We start from the raw sequence: 22,328 nt of genomic DNA, 5'->3' as shown, positions 1-22,328 counted from the left end.
AATTGTGCAGTGAAGGTTGTTCATAAACTTAAATATGAATAATTTAAAGGATTGCTATAAATGATGTTAATTTCACGACATCCCATATTCAACTTTATTTAATTGTAAACCTCAAACATAGTTTCTCCACCGAAAGCAGGAACCTTAACACGTAAGCAATTGACTAGTTCCCCGACTGCATGGATCATCAGCTGGGCACCGTTCTCCCTCGAGGTTTCGATCCTTTCAGCCCAGGACCTCTCCAAATGGCGGATCCACAACCTCGACCATGGATCCACATCAATTGATGGTAAATCAGTAGATCCACAACCACACACACACACACGTACACCCACAAACACATATATACACACATACATACATACATACACACACAAACATATATATATATATATGTATATATATATATATATATACATACACACACACACACACACACACACACACACACACACACACACATATATATATATATATATATATATATATATATATATATATATATATATATACATATATACACACACATATGTATACACACACACACACACACACACACACACACACACACACACACACACACACACACACACACACACACACACACACACACACACACACACACACACACACATATATATATATATACACACACACATATGTACACAGAGACACCCACACACACACACACACACACACACACATATATATATATATATATATATATATATATATATATATATAACAACATGCATTTCAAGGCCATTTTCCCTGTAAGAGCGGGGGTTAGCCTTGCGGTCCCCATCACAATCTTCTCCATTTTGCCCTATTTTCTGCATCTCCCCTTGATAACCCCCTTGCCCACATTTCTTCTTCCACCATCTTTAGCCAAGTCTTTCTTGGTCTTCCCCGTCCTCTACTTCCTTCTACATTCATTTCCATCACTCTTCTCAACCAGTCATTTTCATCCTTCCTCAACACATTACCAAACCATCTCAACCTGTTCCTCTTCACAGCATCCATCACAGGCTCTATTCCCATCATCTTTCGCTCTTCATCATTTGTCTTCCTCTCTCTCAACGATACTCTGCACATCCACCGAACCATTCGCATTTCCACCCTTTCCAGCCTTCGTTGCTGCTCTACATTCATGACCCATGTCTCACTCCCATAAATCATAACACTTCTCACACATGCAGCATACACCTTTCCCTTCAGCTTCAATGACACTCCCCTCCTCATCAGCACGCCACTCAGTTCCCGAAACTTCTTCCTTGCACATCTCATTCGAGCAACCGTTGCCAAGTCTGATCCACCTTCTCCATTCAGCATGTCTCCGAGGTAGCAAAATGTTTTCACACCTTCCAGCTTCACGCCGTCTCCAAGATCCAACTCAACATTTCCACCATCTGCAGCTCCCTCTATGCATACCTTACATTTGAATGTAGCTGCCACACTGGTTAATGACCCTCTCAGACCACTACATTTTTGATGAACCCACTCGGCGCACATTGTATATTGAATGGAGTTCACTCCGACAACCTTCCTGCACACAGCACATGGCCACCTCCCCCACTCAGCGCACATTGTACATTGAATGGAGTTCACTCCGACACCCTTCCTGCACACAGCACATGGCCACCTCCCAGTTCTTTCCACGTCACCACATGCTTTACCATCACCTTCGTCTTTCCTATATTCACCTTCAGACCTTTTGTCTCCATACATTCCTTCCACTTGTTCATCTTTTCCTTCAGTCCATCCATACTTTCCGCAATCAACACCAGATCATCTGCATACAACAACTCCCACGGTAAACCCTCCTTTACGTTCTGAGCCAGCACCTCCATCACAGCTACAAATAGTAGTGGACTTAGTACCGACCCCTGATGCACTCCCACCTTCACCCCAAACTCACCACTGTTCCCGTCCTTCGTCCTTACAGCTGTGCGTGCTCTTTTGTACATTGCCATCACTACTCTGATCAACCATTCCTCCACTCCTAACTTCCTCATTGCCCATGTCAATACTTTGCGTGGAACCCTATCGAATGCTTTCTCCAGATCAACAAACCCAAGAAAGAACTTCTTCCTCTTCTCCATGTACTTCTCCTGCAACTGCCTCACAACAAAGAGCGCGTCTGTCGTTCCTCCTCCTGGCATAAATCCAAACTGCATTTTGTCAATCTTCACTTCCTTCCTTATCCTCCTCTCCAACACCCTTTCCAATACCTTCATTCCATGCTCAAATAACTTTATCGCTCGGTACGAGCCACAGTCCAGAGGGTCACCTTTCCTCTTGTATAGAGGGACGAGGGTACTCAGTTCCCAAACCACTGGAATGCGGCCTTCTTTCACCACCAGATTGCAGATCTCTGTCATTCTCTTCACACCCCAACTTCCTGCTGCCTTCAACATATCTCCCACAACTCCTGTCGGCCCTCCCACTTTTCTACTCTTCATTGCTTTTATCGCTTCCTCAACTTCCTTCTCAGTTATCTTCTCTGCTGGTCCTAAAACTTGGTTAATCTCTATGTTGCCATCCCATTCATTCTCTGTATTCAACAGCATTTCCATATATCTTTTCCATCTTCCTTTAATTCCATCTGGGTCCACAACGATTTGTCCCACTTCATCCTTCAAGCAACTCACCCCCATCACATCACACCTCCCTTTCGCTATCTGCTTTGCAATCCTGAATACCGCTCTCTGACCCTCTCCCGAATCCAAGCGTTCTCCGAACATTTTCGTACATGCCTCCTGCGCCTTTGCTATCTCTTTCTTTGCAGCCTTCTTGGCTGCCTTATAACTTTCATGCTCTGCCTCTTCTGCCCCCGTACCCTTCTCCTTCTGCCACTCCTTGAACTTCTTCCTCTTCTCGTCAATCCTCTTTCCAACTTCATCATCCCACCACCATGTTTCCGAGTGCCTCGGTGGTCCTTTTGTCCATCCACATACCTCACCAACGGCTCCCAACGGACTATCTTTCATTGACATCCAACCACGTTCAAGCTCAACCACATCATCCTCTATTCTACTCAGCCTCTCTTTTAATGCCTCCCTTACTGTCACCTCTTTCAACCTCCACACCTTCATTCTCGGTTGGTACTTCACCCGCCGAGCTCTCCTCGCACCTTTCACCTTATGTCGCAGACAACCAAGTGGTGCTGTGAAACAGCCTCCTCCCCCGGGAACACCTTTGTGTCCCGAAGGTGCCCCCTATCTCGCCTAAGCACCATCAGGTAGTCAACGGTTGTCGTCGACCCACCTGACGTGTATGTAACAAGCTTATTATCCTCTTTCTGGAACTGAGTATTACAAATCAACAAATCGGCTCCATCAGCAAACTCCAAAATCCTTTCACCTTCTCCATTTCTCACACCATATCCGTAACCCCCATGAACTCCCTCAAAATCGTCCATACTCCTTCCCACATGTCCATTTAGGTCTCCTCCAACCACAACAACTTCCTCATCTTTCACATTTTCCATCAGCTTCTCTATCGCACACCAGAACATGTCCTTCTCTTCATCGCTCCGACCAACCTGCGGAGCATATCCCGAGATGACGTTCATCAAGAGCTTTCCAATCATCATTTTCACCATCATCAACCTTTCACTCACTCTAGTCACACTCACCACACTGTCTACAAACTCCTCAGAAAACAGGGCACCAACACCATTCACGCCCTCCGGGCACCCTTGCCACACAAACTTGTATTTCTGTCCCTGCCTACCCTTCACCATTCTCAGACCACTTCTCTTCCATCTCGTCTCTTGCACACAACATATTGTTGCGGACGCGGTTAAAGATGTTATTTTACCGAGCGGTTGGTATTACCGCGACCGAACAGTTATTCCCCGATTAGAACCCGATTCCACCCAAACGTTGGCCGGATCGCACCGCGGCTGCTCAATGAGGGAAAAGACTAAAACGACGAATGCAAAGAGGAAGACGAAGGCAAAGAAAGGTTTGGAAATACTACTAAATTTATTTACTATTTACACACATAAGCAAAAAGAAAGCAGTCACGTTTATTTACAGCACATAAGACGCAGGTGACACAGTGAAAATACTAGCTTACCTACAGTCTTAATTAACCCAGGACAGAACAAACAAAAGACAGACTCACGCGGGGAATGATGACAGGAATCGCAGGAGGTGGATGGCTGGAGGTGAACGCTTGGTGGAGCCAACGCGGAGCTTGGTGGAGCTTTGGTGGAGGTGAACGCTTGGTGGAGCCAACGCGGAGCTTGGTGGAGCCTTGGTGGAGGTGAATGCTTGGTGGAGCCAACGCAGAGCTTGGTGGAGCCTTGGTGGAGGTGAACGCTTGGTGGAGCCAAGGCGGCTGGTGGGGGGTTGGTGTGACGGGTTCTCTCTCCTTCCCTCACAAGCTTCAGGACTCTTTCTCTCTCTTTCTTAGTCCCACCCAGTCCAACAACTTCCTCTCTTGCTTAGTCCAACTCAAGGCCTTTCTGTCTTCTGATCTCCTCCCTCCTCGACTCTCTCTGGGGGCCTCTGCCTCGGGTTATATAAGCCCCACCCTTGACCCTTTTGCGAACCTCCCCAAAACGTTCTCTCTCCGCCCTCTAAAGTCAACCCCTCGTTCTGGGTTGGTCGGCAAGGTCTGGTTCACTCCTCCCCTCTATGACGAGGTGGGGACCCGCCTTTCTTCCCCAACCCTGCCTCGTGGCCAATGGTGGATAAAGAGAAAACCGCCCAAAATGCAGTTGGCAATGCGAATGGCAATTGATGAAAAGGGGGAATGGAAGTTTTGGGAGTGGGAATGAAGGGAATCTATCTCTTTCACTTGGTGCAATGGAGTACTTATATTAATGGGAGACACAGCCTTACCCTAAAACACAGAATAAGATATAACTATCGAACAGGGGTATTCTATGATTGGCTGACGTGTATGCTTGTGGACTAATTATGGGACGCCCTTTGACCTTTACACAGCTCCGGAGGCAGGAGGCGCAGAATAACAATAATAATAATAATAAAGCACACAATCAAAAAAAAATACAGTCCTCATATCCGCAACAATATATTCACTCTTCTTCTGACCAATACTTCCACCACTTCTCCTGATCTCCCTGTCATTGTCCCTACATTCCATGTCCCAAACCTCAGAAACTGATCTCCATTCTGGCTGTACCCTGCCCATATGTAGTTGTAATTGTCATGGTTCTCTCTTTGAGGCAATGTTTTTATGGCCGGATGCCCTTCCTGACGTTAGCTCTCTTAGTCGCCTCTTACGACACGCAGGGATACGGTGTACCTATTCTAACCAGGGTACACACCGGGACATATATATATATATATATATATATATATAAATAAATACAGTATATACACACATACACATATACATGTACACACACATGTACACACACATGTACACCACACTAAGACAAGTTGAACATGTGTAGTTGTAGAGGGTACTGCTTTGACCCCCGACATGTAGAATCTCTGTCCATCGTACGTATCGTGTTCAGTTCAGTCACACACACAACTCCTGAAATGACCATCCCACCTTATGTATCTTTCCATGGTTTACTTTTGTCTTTGTGATTTGTATAAAAATACTGTTTACCAATGTCTTTGTCATCCATGTCAGTGGCATGCACATGGATCTTCGACTGCAAATCGACATGATGGACACAGGACTAGTGAGCAGCTGGTGGGATGACTATGAAAATCGATTGTATGTATGTGTGTGTGTATGTATGTATGTATTTATTTATTTAATATTTTTATTTCTTTAATTTTTTTTATATTACATTTTTTATTCTTTTTTTTATTTATTTAATTCACTTTATTTTATTTTTTTATTTTGGACTTTTCAGGATTGGTTGAACAGTCCTGTTTGGCAGCTGAAGAATTTTGCAAACACTACTATGACACGTTGGACAAGCGTCGACATGTGAGTTTATAATTTGCGTTAGATCGTTGAATGGTATCCATTTTGGCTCTTTGCTGGTTATGTCTGTGTTGTCTGTTTGATACTTTGGTAAACATGAGACATTCACCATAATTGCTTCATCGTCATATTTCATGTTTTAGGTACTGACTCGACTTTACCAAAAAAGTGCATTGCTGGTGTGGATTGGAAATGCTGTCACGGGTCTCGAGGTAAGGTTAAATACCATTGTGTTGATTGGTGTTCAGTGTATTCATTTTTAGCTCACCTGGAATGTAGTTCTGGGGAGCTTATGCGATGGTGCATCGTCAGTTCGTAAACACTTACAACTTCTTCTCTGAAACCGCTGATGGGATTGTAACCAAACTTGGCACAAATGATATTTGTTGTGTTGTCACTAAAGTTTGTTCACGGCATTAAAAAAATCGGCGTCTCAGGGGTTTTACCGGGGTCAAAGTGGATCCAGGTTTGATCACCCACAAATGAAACAAAATGATACGGAACACCATTGATCTTATGTATTGTCGCGTTCCCGGGGTTACGACCCCTGGGTGACGAATAACCGAAACGAGCTTTAACTCCGGGGCGTATTTCAAACCTTGGCGGGATTGTCTTTGGCGCGTGCGGGAAAGGCCCGAAGCCTTATCTGATCGGGAACACACGTGGTTATTCCGAACCCACAAAACAAAGAAACGAACCAGGACAAGAAAAGTAAAATTCAACAAATAATGAATTTATTAAAAGTAATTGTAAACCAAATAAAATGAATGTGAGGTAAAACAAAATTCTAACTTGAGACGTCTCCACTCACTCGTTTTCAAACAAGGGGAAAACAAAAGTAAAAATAAATAATGTTTCTGCCGGCCGGCACTTAGCTCTGATGATTAAATAGTTAACGAGGGGCTTGATGTTCGTTGAACGCGTCTGGTCCGTTGGTGAAAGGACTGAGCATCGACGCATCCACAATGGCGCAGGTCAAGCGCGCCCGCACACTGACCAAGCAGCAGGCAGCCAAACGTCCACCCGTTCGATCAGAGAGAGAGAGAGAGGGTCCGCTTCTTCCTCTCCATGATCGCACATGAGCCAGGAACAGCCAAACCAGGGACAAAGAACAAAAGCAACTGCCAGATTTGATTGCCAGAACAAAGGAGAGTTAAAAATGCGACCGTTCGCCATGCCCGCCAAGACCAGAAGAGAGCAAGATGGCTTGACTGCGTCTTTTTTCCTTCCGTTCTCGAATGTTTGACGATTGCTTTTCTCTCTAACAATCACCTGAGCCTTGCCCATCACCCCATCGCACCTACACCAATCACGAAGGCCGGGGCGTGGCCTCTTCGCCACACGTCATCGGGGCGAGGCCTAGTCTCCCGATCGAGAATGCCCGGGTGTCTGTCAGCCCTGATGGCATCGGCTGTGAATGGAGCGTTTGTGACATGGCTTTTTATTTGTAATAAAACATCATAGGGAGAAATCACCGAGGGCAACTACACACAAGGGAGTTCATCATATAATCCCTATCTTTTTTTAACACAAGCTCCACCCTTTTGTATGGAGCCATGTAAACACTTAACCGGACATTCAACCCTACTTAGATACATCGAAATGGCTTCTTTGCGACACTCGGAGCATGCTAATCGATACGATTCTATCTCGACTAAGGTATTTCATTCTTTACCCCCACAAACGTAACAGAATGTACACAAATAAACAATTCAATGTTGTGGGTTGAGAATGGATGGGCCCACTGGCCATTTGATGATGAAATACTGCTGTTGTTTGACTCCAGCACGATAGAAAATAATCTCCGATGAACAAAACTACTCTTCAGATGAAGACTACTGTTCTCCATAATGTGAGCAGGGATATGCATTGGTTTGAATATGTTGTGTTGGGCAATTTGTGAGATAAATATGCCATGTGTGTGGTGAGCCTGGGACAATGGGACATCTGCAATATACCTTTTTCTCCTTCCTTCTCCTCTGGTTCTTCAAAGGCCCAAATTAATTGCACTTGTGTGGGGTTAGCCGAGGAAGCATTTCTGGACCAAGTGTTTTTAGAAGCAGCTGGGTAGACCTGACCTTCGATTGGTGGCAGGAACTTGTCATTTGTTGAAGGGGAACCCAAACGCAATTTCTTTTTTCTGAAAACCATTGAAAAATCATTAATCACGTTTGAATTTAAAGATTTTTTTTTTGGGAATTTCTCTGCCAATAAACAACGTGTGAAAAAAAAAGCCCTAGACCTCGAGTGTCTTTTCGATTTTGTCAGTGATGTCACATTGTGAACTCTTCTTTATCCAAATGGTGGCTTTGCATATTGAACAGTGTATTTCGATCTCGGATTTCGATACTGAATCCACCGTCATGAGCAACTCTGAGGTTCTCAGCATGTTGAAACTGATCAGCGCGATTTTGAAGAAACTATTGGAGTCAAAATTAGTGATGGAAAACGATTTTGGGGTAATTGTGGAGCTGTATCATTTTGAGCCATGTGTGAACGATTCAGACAACGATGGCGTTGGTGAAGATGGCGGTGTTAGTACCTCAATGAAGATTCAAAATGATATTTGTAGCCTATTAATTTTTCAGAGATTTTGTATAAATTGATGAATCGGTTGTATTATTCCAGGAGAAATACAGGATGGACATGGCTGAAACGGATACAGCATGGCACGACACTGCCCAGAAACACTCGTACATTGACCAAAGCTTTGTCCCACCATAGCAGGCTGACCGGTGTCCTATATGTTCCAGGATGGCCCAGTTTCATACTTTCCCGGGACGCCATTTGTATCTGTGGTTGTGCTGTGTCCGTGCTGTGTCGTGGCATGTCGATGTCCCACCCCAGTGGAGGAGGGGAGGGGTATGGGGTAGTGGCGAGGTGAGGTCAGTTGCCAGCAGGCCAACACGGGTGTTTGATTCACTGCTGAAATCATCTGTGCACACGTGCTGATAGCTGGTTAAAGATGGTCTTACAGTTTTGAGCGATGGCTGTTTCTTCCGCCTCATTGTGGGAATGGTGTCCTCCCTCAATCGTGATGGATAACCACAAGATCTATAGCCATCTCTGTTGTTTCAAAACAGTGCTCTGTGAAATGTTCCGAACACAAAAACGAACATTTTGTAGGCACTATCCACATTCTGGTGTTTCGGACAAACCTCGTCCAATTTCTGGCAACCTTTGTATCGTTCGGCCATTGGTGTAGTATTAAGCCATCTTGGTTTGTGTACTATTACACTATGGCGCACACTATATATACTGTAACTACCAAGGACGCATCGACCTGACATATTTGTAGAAATTCGAAGATTGTTCGTCGTTTGAGTTAAATCGTACTGCGATGTAACCTGTAGACAGTACAAATATGACGGGCAACTTCCGGTGTGACGTCATGGCTAAATGTGAAGAAGATTTCAACTTTTCATCACAAAATTACCCACTTTTTAAATCAGAAATGGAAAAAGACACGTCAAATCTATTTTGTAGGGTATCGATGGATAGATTAGCGTCAGGGAGGTCTGCGTATTTGGGTTCCCCTTCAAGGGTGCTGTTGATAACTCGTCCACTCTTCATGCATGATGCTGCAGGATCTTTAATCCTGGCAAATGGGTGCTTCGGCTTGTCCTTCCAACAGACAGTGCACACTGATGCCTTGCCCTGCACAAGAAACACCAGGGTGACAGTTTATATCTGGGTCGAGATTCAGAACCAGGTGGGTGCGCATACCTCCAAGCTGTCTTGCCAGCCTCTTGTGGTACTCCTAAATTGCTTCCATCCCTTTGAGGTATCCCTAAATTGCTTCCAGCCCTTTGAGGTATCCCTAAATTGCTTCCAGCCCTTTGAGGTATCCCTAAATTGCTTCCAGCCCTTTGAGGTATCCCTAAATTGCTTCCAGCCCTTTGAGGTATCCCAAAATTGCTTCCATCCTTTTGAGGTATCCCTAAATTGCTTCCAGCCCTTTGAGGTATCCCTAAATTGCTTCCAGCCCTTTGAGGTATCCCTAAATTGCTTCCAGCCCTTTGAGGTATCCATAAATTGCTTCCAGCCCTTTGAGGTATCCCTAAATTGCTTCCAGCCCTTTGAGGCATCCCTAAATTGCTTCCAGCCCTTTGAGGTATCCCTAAAGTGCTTCCAGCCCTTTGTGGTATCCCTAAATTGCTTCCAGCTCTTTGAGGTATCCCTAAATTGCTTCCAGCCCTTTGTGGTTTTCTCCTGCTTCGTGGTGGTTCTCATTCGTACAAAATTACTTGACATCGACTGTCTAGTTGTAACTTCTTTTTCTTGTGTGTAGTGCCCTCAGAGAGTATTTACACCCCTTGACTTTTTGACATTTTGTTGTGTTACTGCCTGGATTTAAAATGGATTAAATTGAGATTTTTTTTGTCACCCATCGACACATGAAACTCGTAATGTCAAAGTGTATTTTTATTTTTAGAAATGTTTACAAATTAATGAAAAATGAAAAGCTGAAATGACGAGTAAATAAGTATTCAACCACTTTGCTATAACATTCCAAAGTGATCTCAATTGCGTCCAGTTTCCTTTGATAATCCTTGAGATGTCTATCCAACTTGCTTGGAATCTACCTGTGGCTAATTTGATTGATTGGACATGATTTCGAAAGAAACACACTTTTCGATATGTAAGGTCCCACAATTGACAGTGCATGGCAGAGAAGAAACTCTACCACGAAGGCCAAGAAACTGTCCGTAGATCTCCGAGATACAATTGTAAGGAGGCAGAGATCTGGGGAAGGAGATAAAACAATATAAAACAATATAAATAGGGTTGAAAGTTCCCAAGAGCACAGTGAACTCCATCATTAAGAAATGGAAAGAATATGGAACTACCCAGACTCTTCTTAGAGCTGGCCGTCCGACCAAACTGAGCAACTGGGCAGGAAGGACCTTGGTCAGGGAGGTGACCAAGAACCCAATGACCACTCTGACAGAACTACAGAGTTCCTTGGCTGAGACAGGAACACCTGCTGGAAGAACAACAGTCTCTGCAGCACTTCACAAATCTAGGCTTTATGGGAGTGGGGCCAGACAGAAGCCACTCCTGAGAAAAAGGCACAAGACAGCAAGCATGCCTGGAGTTTGCAAAAAGGCACATGAAAGACTGAGAGCATGAGGCAAAATATTATTTGGCCTGATGAGCTGAAAATTGAACTTTTTGGCCTGAATGCAAAGTACTACATCTGGTGGAAACTGAGCAAAGCTCACCACCTAGGTAACACCATCCCTACCATGAAGCATGGTGGGAGCAACATCATGCTATGGGGATGCATTTCAGCAGCAGGGACTGGGAGACTTGTAAGGATAGAGGGAGCAATGAATTTAGCCAAATACAGGAAAATCCTTGAGGAGAACCTGCTTTAGAGTGTAAAAGGCCTTAGACTGTGGCAAAGATGTACGTTCCAACAGGACAATAACCCCAAACATACAGCCAAAGCAACACTGTAATGGTTTCAAAACAAGAATGTGGAAGTCCTTGAGTAGACCACGTGTAGCACGTAGAAGGACTTGAATCCCATTGAGAATCTTTGGAAAAACCTGAAGATTGCTGTTCACCGAGACTCCCCATCCAACTTGACAGAGCTTGAGCAAATCTGCAAGCAAAAATGGGAGAAACTACCCAAATCCAGATGTGCAAAGTTGATATGGACATCCTCAATAAGGCCCGAAGCTCTAATCACCGCCGAAGGTGCTTTTATGAAGTATTGACAGGGGGGGGGGGGGGGGGGGGGTTGTTGAATACTTGTGTAAATTAGATATATATGGATTTAATGTAAAATTTATTTGTAAACAATTTAAAAAAAATACAATTCCACTTTGAGCATACAGCCCACTTGGGGATATTTTTACTCCTGTTATTAGAAGTGGTCTCTACATATTGATAATTTGCTGTTCCATTTCAGATGTCTTACTCTTTCGTTTGTTATTCCTTGATTTTGCAGTTTGTGGATGCGTTTGCAGAAAGCTTGTTGTTTGGAAGACAAATGTAACTTCCACAACTCCACAAGAATAAAATGTTCATTTGTGGTAAGATTTCATTTTTTCCCATTTCCACGAGTTTTAAGGCCTATGTGACAGAGTTAAAGAAAGGGTGAGAGGTCAGTGCACGGACGGAAAGGCGTCTGTGGAGAATATGGGTTGACATGGGACAGGCATTCAGACAAGGTTCATGGGAGTTGTAAAAGTCGTGCGTTTGCTGTGAAAGAGTGCTGATTGTAGCACGTAGAAGGACTTGGGTGAACAGATAAGGAAAGATTATTCCACAAAAGGGAGTGAAGGTGGATGAAAATATTTGCTCTGGAAATGCTGCCAAAGTTATTGGAAGAGCAGGTTTGACCTGATGGAGCTGGGAATCGATAAATGGCTGATAAGGGTAGAGGTACAACACGAGAAAGAGGTGATGGAATACTTTAAAGCCGTCAACCTGACTGATGTGAAATAATAATGCCCCAGTTCAGACTTTTCATTCGATGAGAAATTCTGTTGAATTTGGCACTTTCGGGCTGTACAGGCTTTAGGATAGCGGGGTGGGCTAGCTGTGCTCTGGCTCAAAGTGGAGAACCTTGAAGAATGGACAGTGACAGGACTAGGGAGTAAAGCCTTGGAGTAAAGAATAGGAGAGCTACATGGGACCTTTCACTCAGAGATGCTGTGGATGTATAGAATCGTGAAACTGAGTCGATAAATGGATACATTGTACTTAATTAATGTTGAATTGATAGAGCACAGGCGTGACGGGCCAAATGGCCTCTTCCACTTCTGATGTCCAAGTTCCTTAGAGCCTGTGTAGTACTTCAATGCACGAAATGTTTCAGACAAACATGTACATAGACAGATATGTGCTACAAACCAGAAGATTGTTGGAATCTCCTGCACTGAAGCTGAGCATATGGGCCTATCACTTTCCCATTTGTTACGGCCTGAAGCTCACCAAGCCAAGCCTTCAATCACACTGTCTTTATTTATGGATCATCACACGAAAATCTCTTCCCACACATAAAACCAAGAAGGGAGAAAAGAGGGAAAAACCCGAATAGGCCAGTCCAAGAGTAGGCAGGTCCAAGAGTAGGCCGGTCCAAGAGTAGGCAGGTCCAAGAGTAGGCCGGTCCAAGAGTAGGCCGGTCCAAGAGTAGGCCGGTCCAAGAGTAGGCAGGTCCAAGAGTAGGCAGGTCCAAGAGTAGGCAGGTCCAAGAGTAGGCAGGTCCAAGAGGAGGCATGTCCAAGAGGAGGCAGGTCCAAGAGGAGGCAGGTCCAAGAGGAGGCAGGTCCAAGAGTAGGCAGGTCCAAGAGTAGGCCGGTCCAAGAGCAGGCCGGTCCAAGAGCAGGCCGGTCCAAGAGCAGGCCGGTCCAAGAGCAGGCCGGTCCAAGAGCAGGCCGGTCCAAGAGAAGGCCGGTCAAAGAGTAGGCCGGTCCAACAATAGGCCCCAGGGCAGGCCCAACAGTAGGCCCAAAAGTAGGCCCCAGAGCAGGCCTAGTGGTAGGCCCCAGTGCAGGCCCAGCACAAGAGGGTAGGAGTAGGCAAGTCCACGAGTAGGCACCAAGGCAGGCCCAACAATAGGCCCCAGGGCAGGCCTTGTCGTAGGCCCCACGGCAGGCCCAACAGTAGGCACAGTGGTAGGCCTCAGGGCAGGCCCAGCACGAGAGGGTAGGAGTAGGCAAGTCCACGAGTAGGCCCCAAGGCAGGCCCCAGTGGTAGGCAGCAAGACTTCGATCAACGTCACCCTTCAGGTGGAGAGATTGCAGCGGGTTGTGGAGTATAGGCAGGTCCATCCTTGGACCTGCCTACACTCCACAACCCCCAAAAAAGCACTCTGCCATCAGCCCCCCTCCAAAATAGCCACTCAGACCTCTGAATCATCTTCCTGGCCACACCCCTGCCCCACAGCCAATCATAGGTTTACACACATGGACCAAACCACTTGGTCTAACTCACAGGGGGGTGTGGGGGGAAGGAATAAGAAAAAGGTTACAAACCGTAACACATTGCAGACAGGTTGGTGTTCCTTGTCTTCTACCGCATTCTTTTTGGTCTTGCTCCCTTTGCTCGTTCCTTGCTTTGTTTTCCCCCAGGTTTCCGCAGGGCACACGCAGTCCACCATCAACCCCCATCGAATGAAACGATCTAAATCCAGTATCACTGCTCACCTCCACTCATTTGTTCTTCTTTTGTTCCTGCTTGTGGAACCAATTTACACATCCTCTTCAATCCTATTCTTCCTTCCAGGTCTTCAACACAGCTGTTCACCACCATATCAGAACATCCCCATTCCAAAACAATGATCTTTTCTGTCCGCGTTAGCCCGCCTCCCAACCCCACCCTCATTCCAAATTTCCAGTTTTCCCTCCTGAGAGTTTCCTTCTGTACCAATGTTGTCCAACCCATGCATCCTTTCCTGCCCCCATTCCTCCCCACACCCCTTATTTGCCTAATTTTGTCCTTCAACCCTGCTGTGCCCCTATTCCCCCTCCTACCGCCCCCCCCTCCCCCACACTCATCTACTATTCCTTTTGTCCTGTTGACTTTGTGTACAAAAACGGGAACCTACTCACCAGATTCAAGTACAAAATGTCTCATCTTGGAATGTAACTCTGGAACTTTCGAGCGAGGGCTTTTAACGACCCAGGCTTTTTGCTTTTATTTGATTTGCAGGTGAAGGAAGCAGACAACATTGTGGAGAACATTGGCCTGAATATATACAAGTTGTACAGCCCATGTGATGGCGGTGTGCCAAAGAGCATTCGGTATGTGCAATTGATTTTGTTTGAAGTTTTGTTTATTTTATTTGACCTTTTTCTGATGAACCAGTTGAAGCAAGAGGATGCGTCTTGTTATTCCATGTACAACCCATATGCTTGCTTCTTTGATGACCTTTGGCTGGGGGGAGGTGACGTTTTGAAAGAATGTTTTCTGTGTTTGTCTTGCATTCTAGTTCAGAAGGGAAGCAATTGATCATCCCACATCCAGGGCATCTCTTTTCTCAACACAAATCTCAACAAACGTGGCCAAAAGGTAAACACCTTGTCCCATATCACAATTACTTTGGCCTTGTTCAGCTCTTTCTGCTTTCTTCGAAGCAGTGAGAGAGCTCATTTGGTAGCTTCTTTTTTTTTTTTTTTGCCGTTGAGCTGTCTCGCCAGGGTTCGATCTGTGGCAGGGACAAACTTGTTTTAAAAAACCCCAAAAAATAACCACTGTTCTCATGATGCAATGGCAGTAGGAGCACCTCTTTCTTCAGGTATGGATGTAACGCTGTCTATAACTTCTACATTTAGGTTGTGGATGTGAAAGATCCTGTGTTCCCTTTCAAAAGTAGTAGGCATGAATATTTAGCGCTGGAAGAGCCCAGTTTGGGCATTCCCATTTTAAAAATATTTTTGCTCCGACGAAGGTTAACCTTTACAAAGTGTATCAGTGTCGCTTTGTTATCAGATTTGAGTGTTCACACTGGAAAGTGGAGAAGAGCATGTTGATGCATCGCATTTGTGTTGCACTCAAAAATACAAGAAAGTGCGCTGATGAATGGTATTTGAGTGTATGCACTCAAAAGTGTGTCGTACAGTAACATGATTGTTCATCTCTTCACCTTCAAACTAATGCAAATTTTAAAGTGAGCTTTGGTGAAGAAAAAGTGTAAGCAGCAACTTGCATTATTTAGAGGGCAGACAATATCCACATCGATTCTGGGAGAAAACGACGCTGAGTCCAGTCACAAAAGTAAAGTGCATCAATTTGCATCATTGTGTCCATGCTTGACATTTACGGACGTTGGACGCTGCACACGAAAGATCTTGTGCATTGGCAAAAAAAATCTTCCCTGCGAGTTGTCTTGGTAATTTTTATTTGTAGCAGCGCTTGGGATGAAGCCAATAATGTGCATTATTTTTAGGATATATGTGAAACCATTGCATTTTTGGCCCTATCTCTCAATGGTGAAACATCACTTTAAAACAAGTTTGATTTAAATCCCTTCAACTGTTTTCACCAAACAGGATAGGTTTCACATCGATCGGTGAAGCAGTTTCAGAGAAGGGATTTTTTTTTAAATATTGGCTTTCAAGCTGATATGGCTGCCACTCCACGTGATCGGATCAGGATCAGGATCGGATCAGGATCAGGATCGGATCAGGTTTGTTTTGTTTATCCGATATGGCTGCCAGACCACGTGACCTACGACGTCATCATTTTCAAACTATATGCAACAATAGTGTTGGATGACATGTTTAAAATTTCACATTGATAAGGTAAGCTGTTTCAGAGATATAATTATTTAATATTTTCCTTCAATCAAATATGGCTGCCACACCATGTGACCAAAGATGTTTTCGTGATCAACTTTTAATCGCCATGCTTAGTCAATGACACATGTAAAGTTTTGAGTCAATCAATTTGGTGGTTTGGAAGAAGATATTTTAAAAAGATTTTAGGTTAAATCCAATATGGCTGCCAAACCATGTGACCGATGATGTCATAAATTTAATATTGCAATACAAATGGGTCACAGATCATGTGCTGCAGTTTTAGATTTTTAGGAAAAGGAATTCGATTAAAACATATTTGGCTGGTATACAACTTCACCGATGGTGTCACCATTATCATGCTTTTGTTCCCCATTGGGAGTACTTGACAATGTGGCAAGTTTCAAATTTTTCCATTCAGCGGTTTCCAAGAAATAATTTTTTATTTTTTTTACGTTTAATCCAAGATGGCTGCAATACCACGTGACCTATGACGTCAGAATTATCAAAAAAAGCATTCTGCATGGGTGTCACTCCTATCCTGAACGTTTCGCCTCAATTTCGGACATGTAGTTGCTGATTAAAAAAACGAGGTTTAGCCGGTACGGATGGATGGACGTACGTACGTACGTACGTACGTACAGACGGACGGACGGACGGACAACCCGAAAACATAATCCCTCCGGTCACCTTCGGGGGTGGAGGCATAAAAATATTCATATCTGGATCCAGATCCGGATCTTCACCAAAATTGAATCAGTTTTTCCTTATCACACACCGAACCTGTCCACCATGTTTTGTCAGATTCCGTCCACAACGTTTTGAGATATTATGCTATATATTGTTTTTGGCCCCATCTCTCAATGGTGATGAATCACTTAAAAAATTGAAAAGCTCTCATAACCGGATCCGGATCTCACAAAAATTTAATAAATTGGAAATTTGGAAATTTTGGAAAAAAAATTGAAATTTTGGAAATCACAAGCTTCTGATGTTTTTTTTGTTTATAAATCCCATATTCTTAAAATTTAATTTGTGAGAATATATATATATTCTAGTACAAGAAAACAGGATGCAAGCAATGGCAATTTGCACAAATTGATTGGCAGGCAGCAAGTGCTCTTATTGATTATTTTATCCGTTTTGTGTTTGCTGGATAGCCGAGAGATGTGTGCACTCCGCTTTCAGCTGTCTCAACTCAACCCACTGAGAATCCCAACCCAGCTATAAACTATCACCCTGGTGTTTCACATCAATGGGTGCACCATCCATTGGAAGGTATTTAGCCAGAGGACCTTCTGCCAGCACCAGTTGTTGGTTCGCGTTAAAGATCCAGCGATGTCTTTTGTAAAGAGTAGATGAGTTGGCACCAACACCTTCAACAAATTACAAATCCCTGCCCTGACTGACGACTGAGAAGGTCACGACAAACAACCCAGCACGGCCACAGCAACCCGGCTCAGGCATAACCACAACACAAGGTAGTTGATGCCAAGCATCTCACCTTCTCAACATGGAAGGCTAATGTAACCATTGATTACCTTGGACTACCCAACAAGGTTTGCTATACTTGTCAACAATGTGATGCTTTTTAGCTCACCTGGAACGAAGTTCAGGGGAACTTATGCGATGGCGCGTCGTCAGTCCGTCCGTTTGTCCCTCCGTAAACACTTGAAACTTCTTCTCCGAAGATTGCGACCAAATTTGGCACAAATGATATTTGTTGTGTTGTGACTTAGGTTTGTTCACAGCATTAAAAAAATCGGGGTGAACTTCGTTTCCCTGAACATTCTCCTGAACAATAGCATCTTCTATCTATATTCTATACTATGACACTTTGTGTGTGTGTGTGTGTGTGTGTGTGTGTGTGTGTGTGTGTGTGTGTGTGTGTGTGTGTGTGTGTGTGTGTGTGTGTGTGTGTGTGTGTGTGTGTGTGTGTGTTGGTCGAATTGGATTTATTTTTTTTTATAGTGCCTGAACACTCAGCTTGGGGTGTTAATTCCACCATTTTGTCCGCACATCTCAATCATGCCTTGCCTCAGAACAGGTCGGTTTCTGTCCAATAAAGCTTCATATCCACGAATGGTAATATCGCTGATCTTCATACCTATGATTTGCTGTATTCCTGTATACATCACAATGCTTACAAACACCAGTGTTTGTGCCTTTATTTAATTTCCGCAAAGCTTGATAATCTCTTCGTCTGAACCAAATTTGAAAATTTTAACTGCTGAATTGACCTCAGCAGCAGTTCCGACTGTTAACAAGTAAACAAAAAAAACCTTTTCGGGCTGCACACTTTTATCTTCAAGTTCCCCTTTTCCCAGCAGGCAGCAATAATTCAAAACAGGTCTCTTGACCTGTTTCGGTTCAGTTCAGTTCGCGGATGTGTACATGTACCTCACGAGCACACCAGGTATGAAAGTACATCCGGGTACTTTCACCCTCTGACACTTGACAACCGAAGGGCCGATGAAAGCAAAGACGCGTAGCAATGTGTGCGTACATGTGTAATGTGTATACATGCGCGATACACACAACAGTTACTTATGTTGCGTTGCAGCTTTCACTGAATTTATGAACGGTTTGCTATTTTTTCGCAAGTTCTTTTTCGGGAGAATATTTCAGTTTGTTGTACATATCCTATGCGTCTTCATCAGTTGTCATAGAGTTAAAATGCCTCGAAACTGTATAGCGTTTGGCTGCCATAATCACAGTCTGTCGAGAGATAAGAAACAATCTTTCTTTGAAATCCCAAAACGACTATGCAGTCCAGAGAGAAGAGACCGGTGGTTGGCCGCGATCAGCCGTGAGAATGAAGATAGATCCCACTGGCGTCCAGTCAATTCAAGGACGATCTGCTCTGATCATTTTGTCTCAGGTAAGGTTTATGATTATTACCGTTGCATGTTTGGGCGACAGTGAAGTTAAATAAATTATTGCAAATTTAAGGATAATGCTTGGCTGAATGAGTGATATTTTACTGTTATTGTTAAAGATGTCAAGATGTCACTATTTCTCATTTTGTGTTTGTTTGCTTAATTTTTGCAGGTCGACCTTCGAAGGATGCACTTCATCCTGATTATGTGCCGTCGATCTTCCCTCATCGTCCTCACAGCCTACAGAAAGCAGAGCACAGCCTGAAGCGACACCAACGCCATGAAGACACATCTTCCAAGCGAAAATGTAAACAGCGATTGGACTTTGAGGAGACTTTAAGTGAGAGAAACACTGCTACTAATTTAGGTGTTGCCCTTCTTGATGAGCATAGAGCACAGGCAACTGACAATGACAAATCAACCCAGACACATGAAAGTCGAGAGCAAACACGAATCACAAATCTTCATGAAGAAATTCAAAATTTGACACAGGAGAAGGAGGAGGCCATTCAACATCTAGATGAACTTAAAGTTCGATACAAAGGAGTTCAGCTATCGAGTTGTCATTAAGGACAATGATGCGAAGTCCCGTTTTTACACAGGTTTGACATGGGCTGTGTTTCTTCAGACTTTCAATTTTTTGGCTAGCCATGTGAGTGGGAGGACAAAGGACAGTCTAGCCTCCATAGATCAGTTCTTCATAACTCTTGTTCGACTTCGCCTGGACTTGCCATTTGAACTTATTTCAGATATTGCTGCTTGTGGGGAGACCACAGTTAGAGACTATTTTTGGAAGTGGATCGATGTGATGTATGCTAAATTGTCATTTTTACTCAAGTGGCCAGAAAAGGATGCAGCTGCACAGACACTTCCACCAGAATTTAAAGTGTTATATCCATGTTTGACTGGCATAGTAGACTGTTTTGAGATTTTCATTGAAAATGCAGGAAATCTACTAGCGTGTCAGCAAACTTACTCCAACTACAAAAAACATACGACGGCAAAAGTTTTCATTGCATGCAACCCTTTAGGGGCAATTACATATTTGTCAACAGCATGGAGAGGTCGAGTGTCTGATGTTGAACTTGTGCGCCGTTCTGGGTTTATGTCTCCTGAACTTCATTGGCCGCATGACCAGATTTTGGCAGATAGGGGGTTCACTCTGCAGGAAGACTTTGCTGTAATATGTGGGGTGTAACTAGTGATACCTGCCTTCACCAAAGGAAAGAAGCAACTGTCGGCATCTGAGGTTGAAGTATCACGGCAGATGTCCTCCATCCGCATCCATGTTGAGCGGGTAATAGGACTTTTAAAGAAACGCTACACAATTCTCCAAGGGACTTTGCCTATCCAAATGATAAAAACTCTAAAAGATGAAACGGACCAAGTGGGGGAGGCAAGCATCGATAGACTGCTAAGAGTATGTGCAGTGTTAGTCAATCTTGGTGGAAGCATTGTATATAGAGGATGATGGCTTCATTTGCTAATATCAAATTGTGTACAGATTGATGTCATACTGTCACATGTATATTGTTATTTGTTCTTTCTTTATTTGGTTCAGGTTCTTTCCAGCTCACTCCATTTAAGCTTAGTATTTTGTTCAATGTACACATTTGGGACAGCCCCTTAATAAACATTTGCAACTGTAATTTGTATTGTTTGCTGCAATTATTCTTTAAATTTCTTGGAGTTGTCGACTGACTAGAATGTGATGAGAGTTGCCTTTTAAGTGTTTCATTTTTAGTCATTGATTTTGTCGAGATGTGATTTATGCTTATTTTTACCTGTAAGTAATGTAATGCGTGCATATTCTGTTTGTAATTTGAAATTGTGTATGAGCAATATCTGTGCGAGTATGCGAGTTTGGCAAGACGTGTTTTTTTCTTTGTTTCATTTTTTAAGTGCAATCAACAAACCTATCCACTTACTATTGGAAATTATAAGGTACCCTTAATGTACCTTTATGTTGGTAAATACAAACAAATCTAAAAATAAGCACTTATAACAAAAGTGTCTTCTAAAAGTGTTGGAAAACATTTCAATAACCCGTTTATATGAATCAATGATTTTGGGGGAGGATCATATAAAATAATGAATATAAGCTGGAATGAACCTTACTTAAAATTAACGCATTGAATTTCTGTTGCTCCAATCACATGCAATAAAATACACCCACACACAAAATACAACGAACTTCTATCTGAATCGGTGATATAAATGAAATACTTCAAATGGTAGTGATATAAAAAAACACAATGGTGTTATTTTGGTTCGAGCAGTGAATATACATTTTCTTCTATAAATTTATTTCAACTACATGCAATGTTTCTCTTTCAATTAAAAAAAATTTTCATTCACATCCCACCCCTTCACTCCCATTTTCTTCTCAAAAAAAATACTGCACTGTCTCATAACATTTACACATGTGAAAACAATTACAAATATAATGACTTCTGCACAATGAATTTCATGGTGTCAACTTTATTTCATTTATTATTTCTTGTACTTTGTCTTCACAGAACCTTGATTATACTTGTACTTCATTTCTAACTTATGAAATGAACGAGGTAATGTAGGCATTATAGGTATTACATGTAAATTATATTGTAAGTACGATACATGATATCAAGCATTTCATGCTTGAATTTACTTTTCGTGGCAGCATTTCGAACAGTACCATGTGCCTTTCGGTGCTGTCTTCCTAGCTGGACGTATGCAATTCAAGTGTACCCACTCAAACGGGCAAGACCACCCATCGCATCCAACTAGAACAGAAACTCCATCCCACTTCTTCCTGCAATAGCAATATATCCGTTCATCACGCTTAACTTGTGCATTTGCATGTTCTACTCATCTAGTGAGGAGTTCATGTGTGATGTGACGTTTCCAGAATCCTTCAAGCGTTGGCAGAATTTTGCTGAGGGACATATCATTGCGAACAATTGTCTGATGCAGAAGAGAGTCTTTCACATACACAACAAACTCACAGGCCTGCACATTGTGAACATATATTTCTAGCTGAACTTGTGTGTAGTACTGGTGTTCCTCTTTCAAGTGTCCACCATACATGTAGGATGCCTTGTCATAACAAATTCCTCTGCTTCTTTGTCCCTTGCTGAATACGGGCACTTGATTTCTAAAATCCTTGTCCCATGACAGGAGCACTTAACAATGCTGACAACCATGGCTTGTCCTCGCATATCACCATTCCGCAGTGCGAGAGTTCACAGTTTTCATGATATTGTCCGAGGAGTTGACCCGCTAACTGGAATAC

General features: G+C 43.4%; 1 protein-coding gene across 4 annotated transcripts; it reads left to right on the top strand.

Annotated features, from left to right (window-relative positions):
• The first annotated feature begins 118 nt into the window (after window positions 1-118).
• On the top strand, window positions 119-21,372 carry LOC137412954 (lysosomal protective protein-like). Of its 4 annotated transcripts, XM_078771494.1 has the most exons (10): window positions 119-289; window positions 5,620-5,706; window positions 5,849-5,925; window positions 6,066-6,134; window positions 9,557-9,634; window positions 11,882-11,966; window positions 14,590-14,681; window positions 14,870-14,949; window positions 18,947-19,056; window positions 19,227-21,372. In XM_078771494.1, the coding sequence occupies exons 6-10, from the start codon at window positions 11,889-11,891 to the stop codon at window positions 19,317-19,319; spliced, it is 453 nt and encodes a 150-aa protein (XP_078627620.1). In that variant the 5' UTR covers window positions 119-289; window positions 5,620-5,706; window positions 5,849-5,925; window positions 6,066-6,134; window positions 9,557-9,634; window positions 11,882-11,888; the 3' UTR covers window positions 19,320-21,372. The 4 variants fall into 4 exon arrangements, with proteins under 4 accessions (XP_078627620.1, XP_078627619.1, XP_078627618.1 ...); XM_078771493.1 differs by lacking the exon at window positions 9,557-9,634 and having other exon boundaries at window positions 124-289; window positions 5,620-5,710; XM_078771492.1 differs by lacking the exon at window positions 9,557-9,634 and having other exon boundaries at window positions 125-289.
• Window positions 21,373-22,328: the final 956 nt, after the last annotated feature.

The sequence above is a fragment of the Myxine glutinosa genome, chromosome 2 (genome assembly GCF_964187855.1).
Source record: "Myxine glutinosa chromosome 2, kmMyxGlut1.1, whole genome shotgun sequence".
NCBI lineage: Eukaryota > Metazoa > Chordata > Myxini > Myxiniformes > Myxinidae > Myxine > Myxine glutinosa.
Note: the sequence above shows the minus strand (reverse complement) of the source record. Positions and strands in the feature narration are given on the sequence as shown.

Coding starts and splice junctions, on each gene's coding strand:
- LOC137412954 (XM_078771493.1), top strand. CDS start 6,115: ATGCTGTCACGGGTCTCGAG. Junction 6,135..11,881: donor ATGCTGTCACGGGTCTCGAG/GTAAGGTTAAAT, acceptor TTGATTTTGCAG/TTTGTGGATGCGTTTGCAGA. Junction 14,950..18,946: donor TCAACAAACGTGGCCAAAAG/GTAAACACCTTG, acceptor ACGACTATGCAG/TCCAGAGAGAAGAGACCGGT.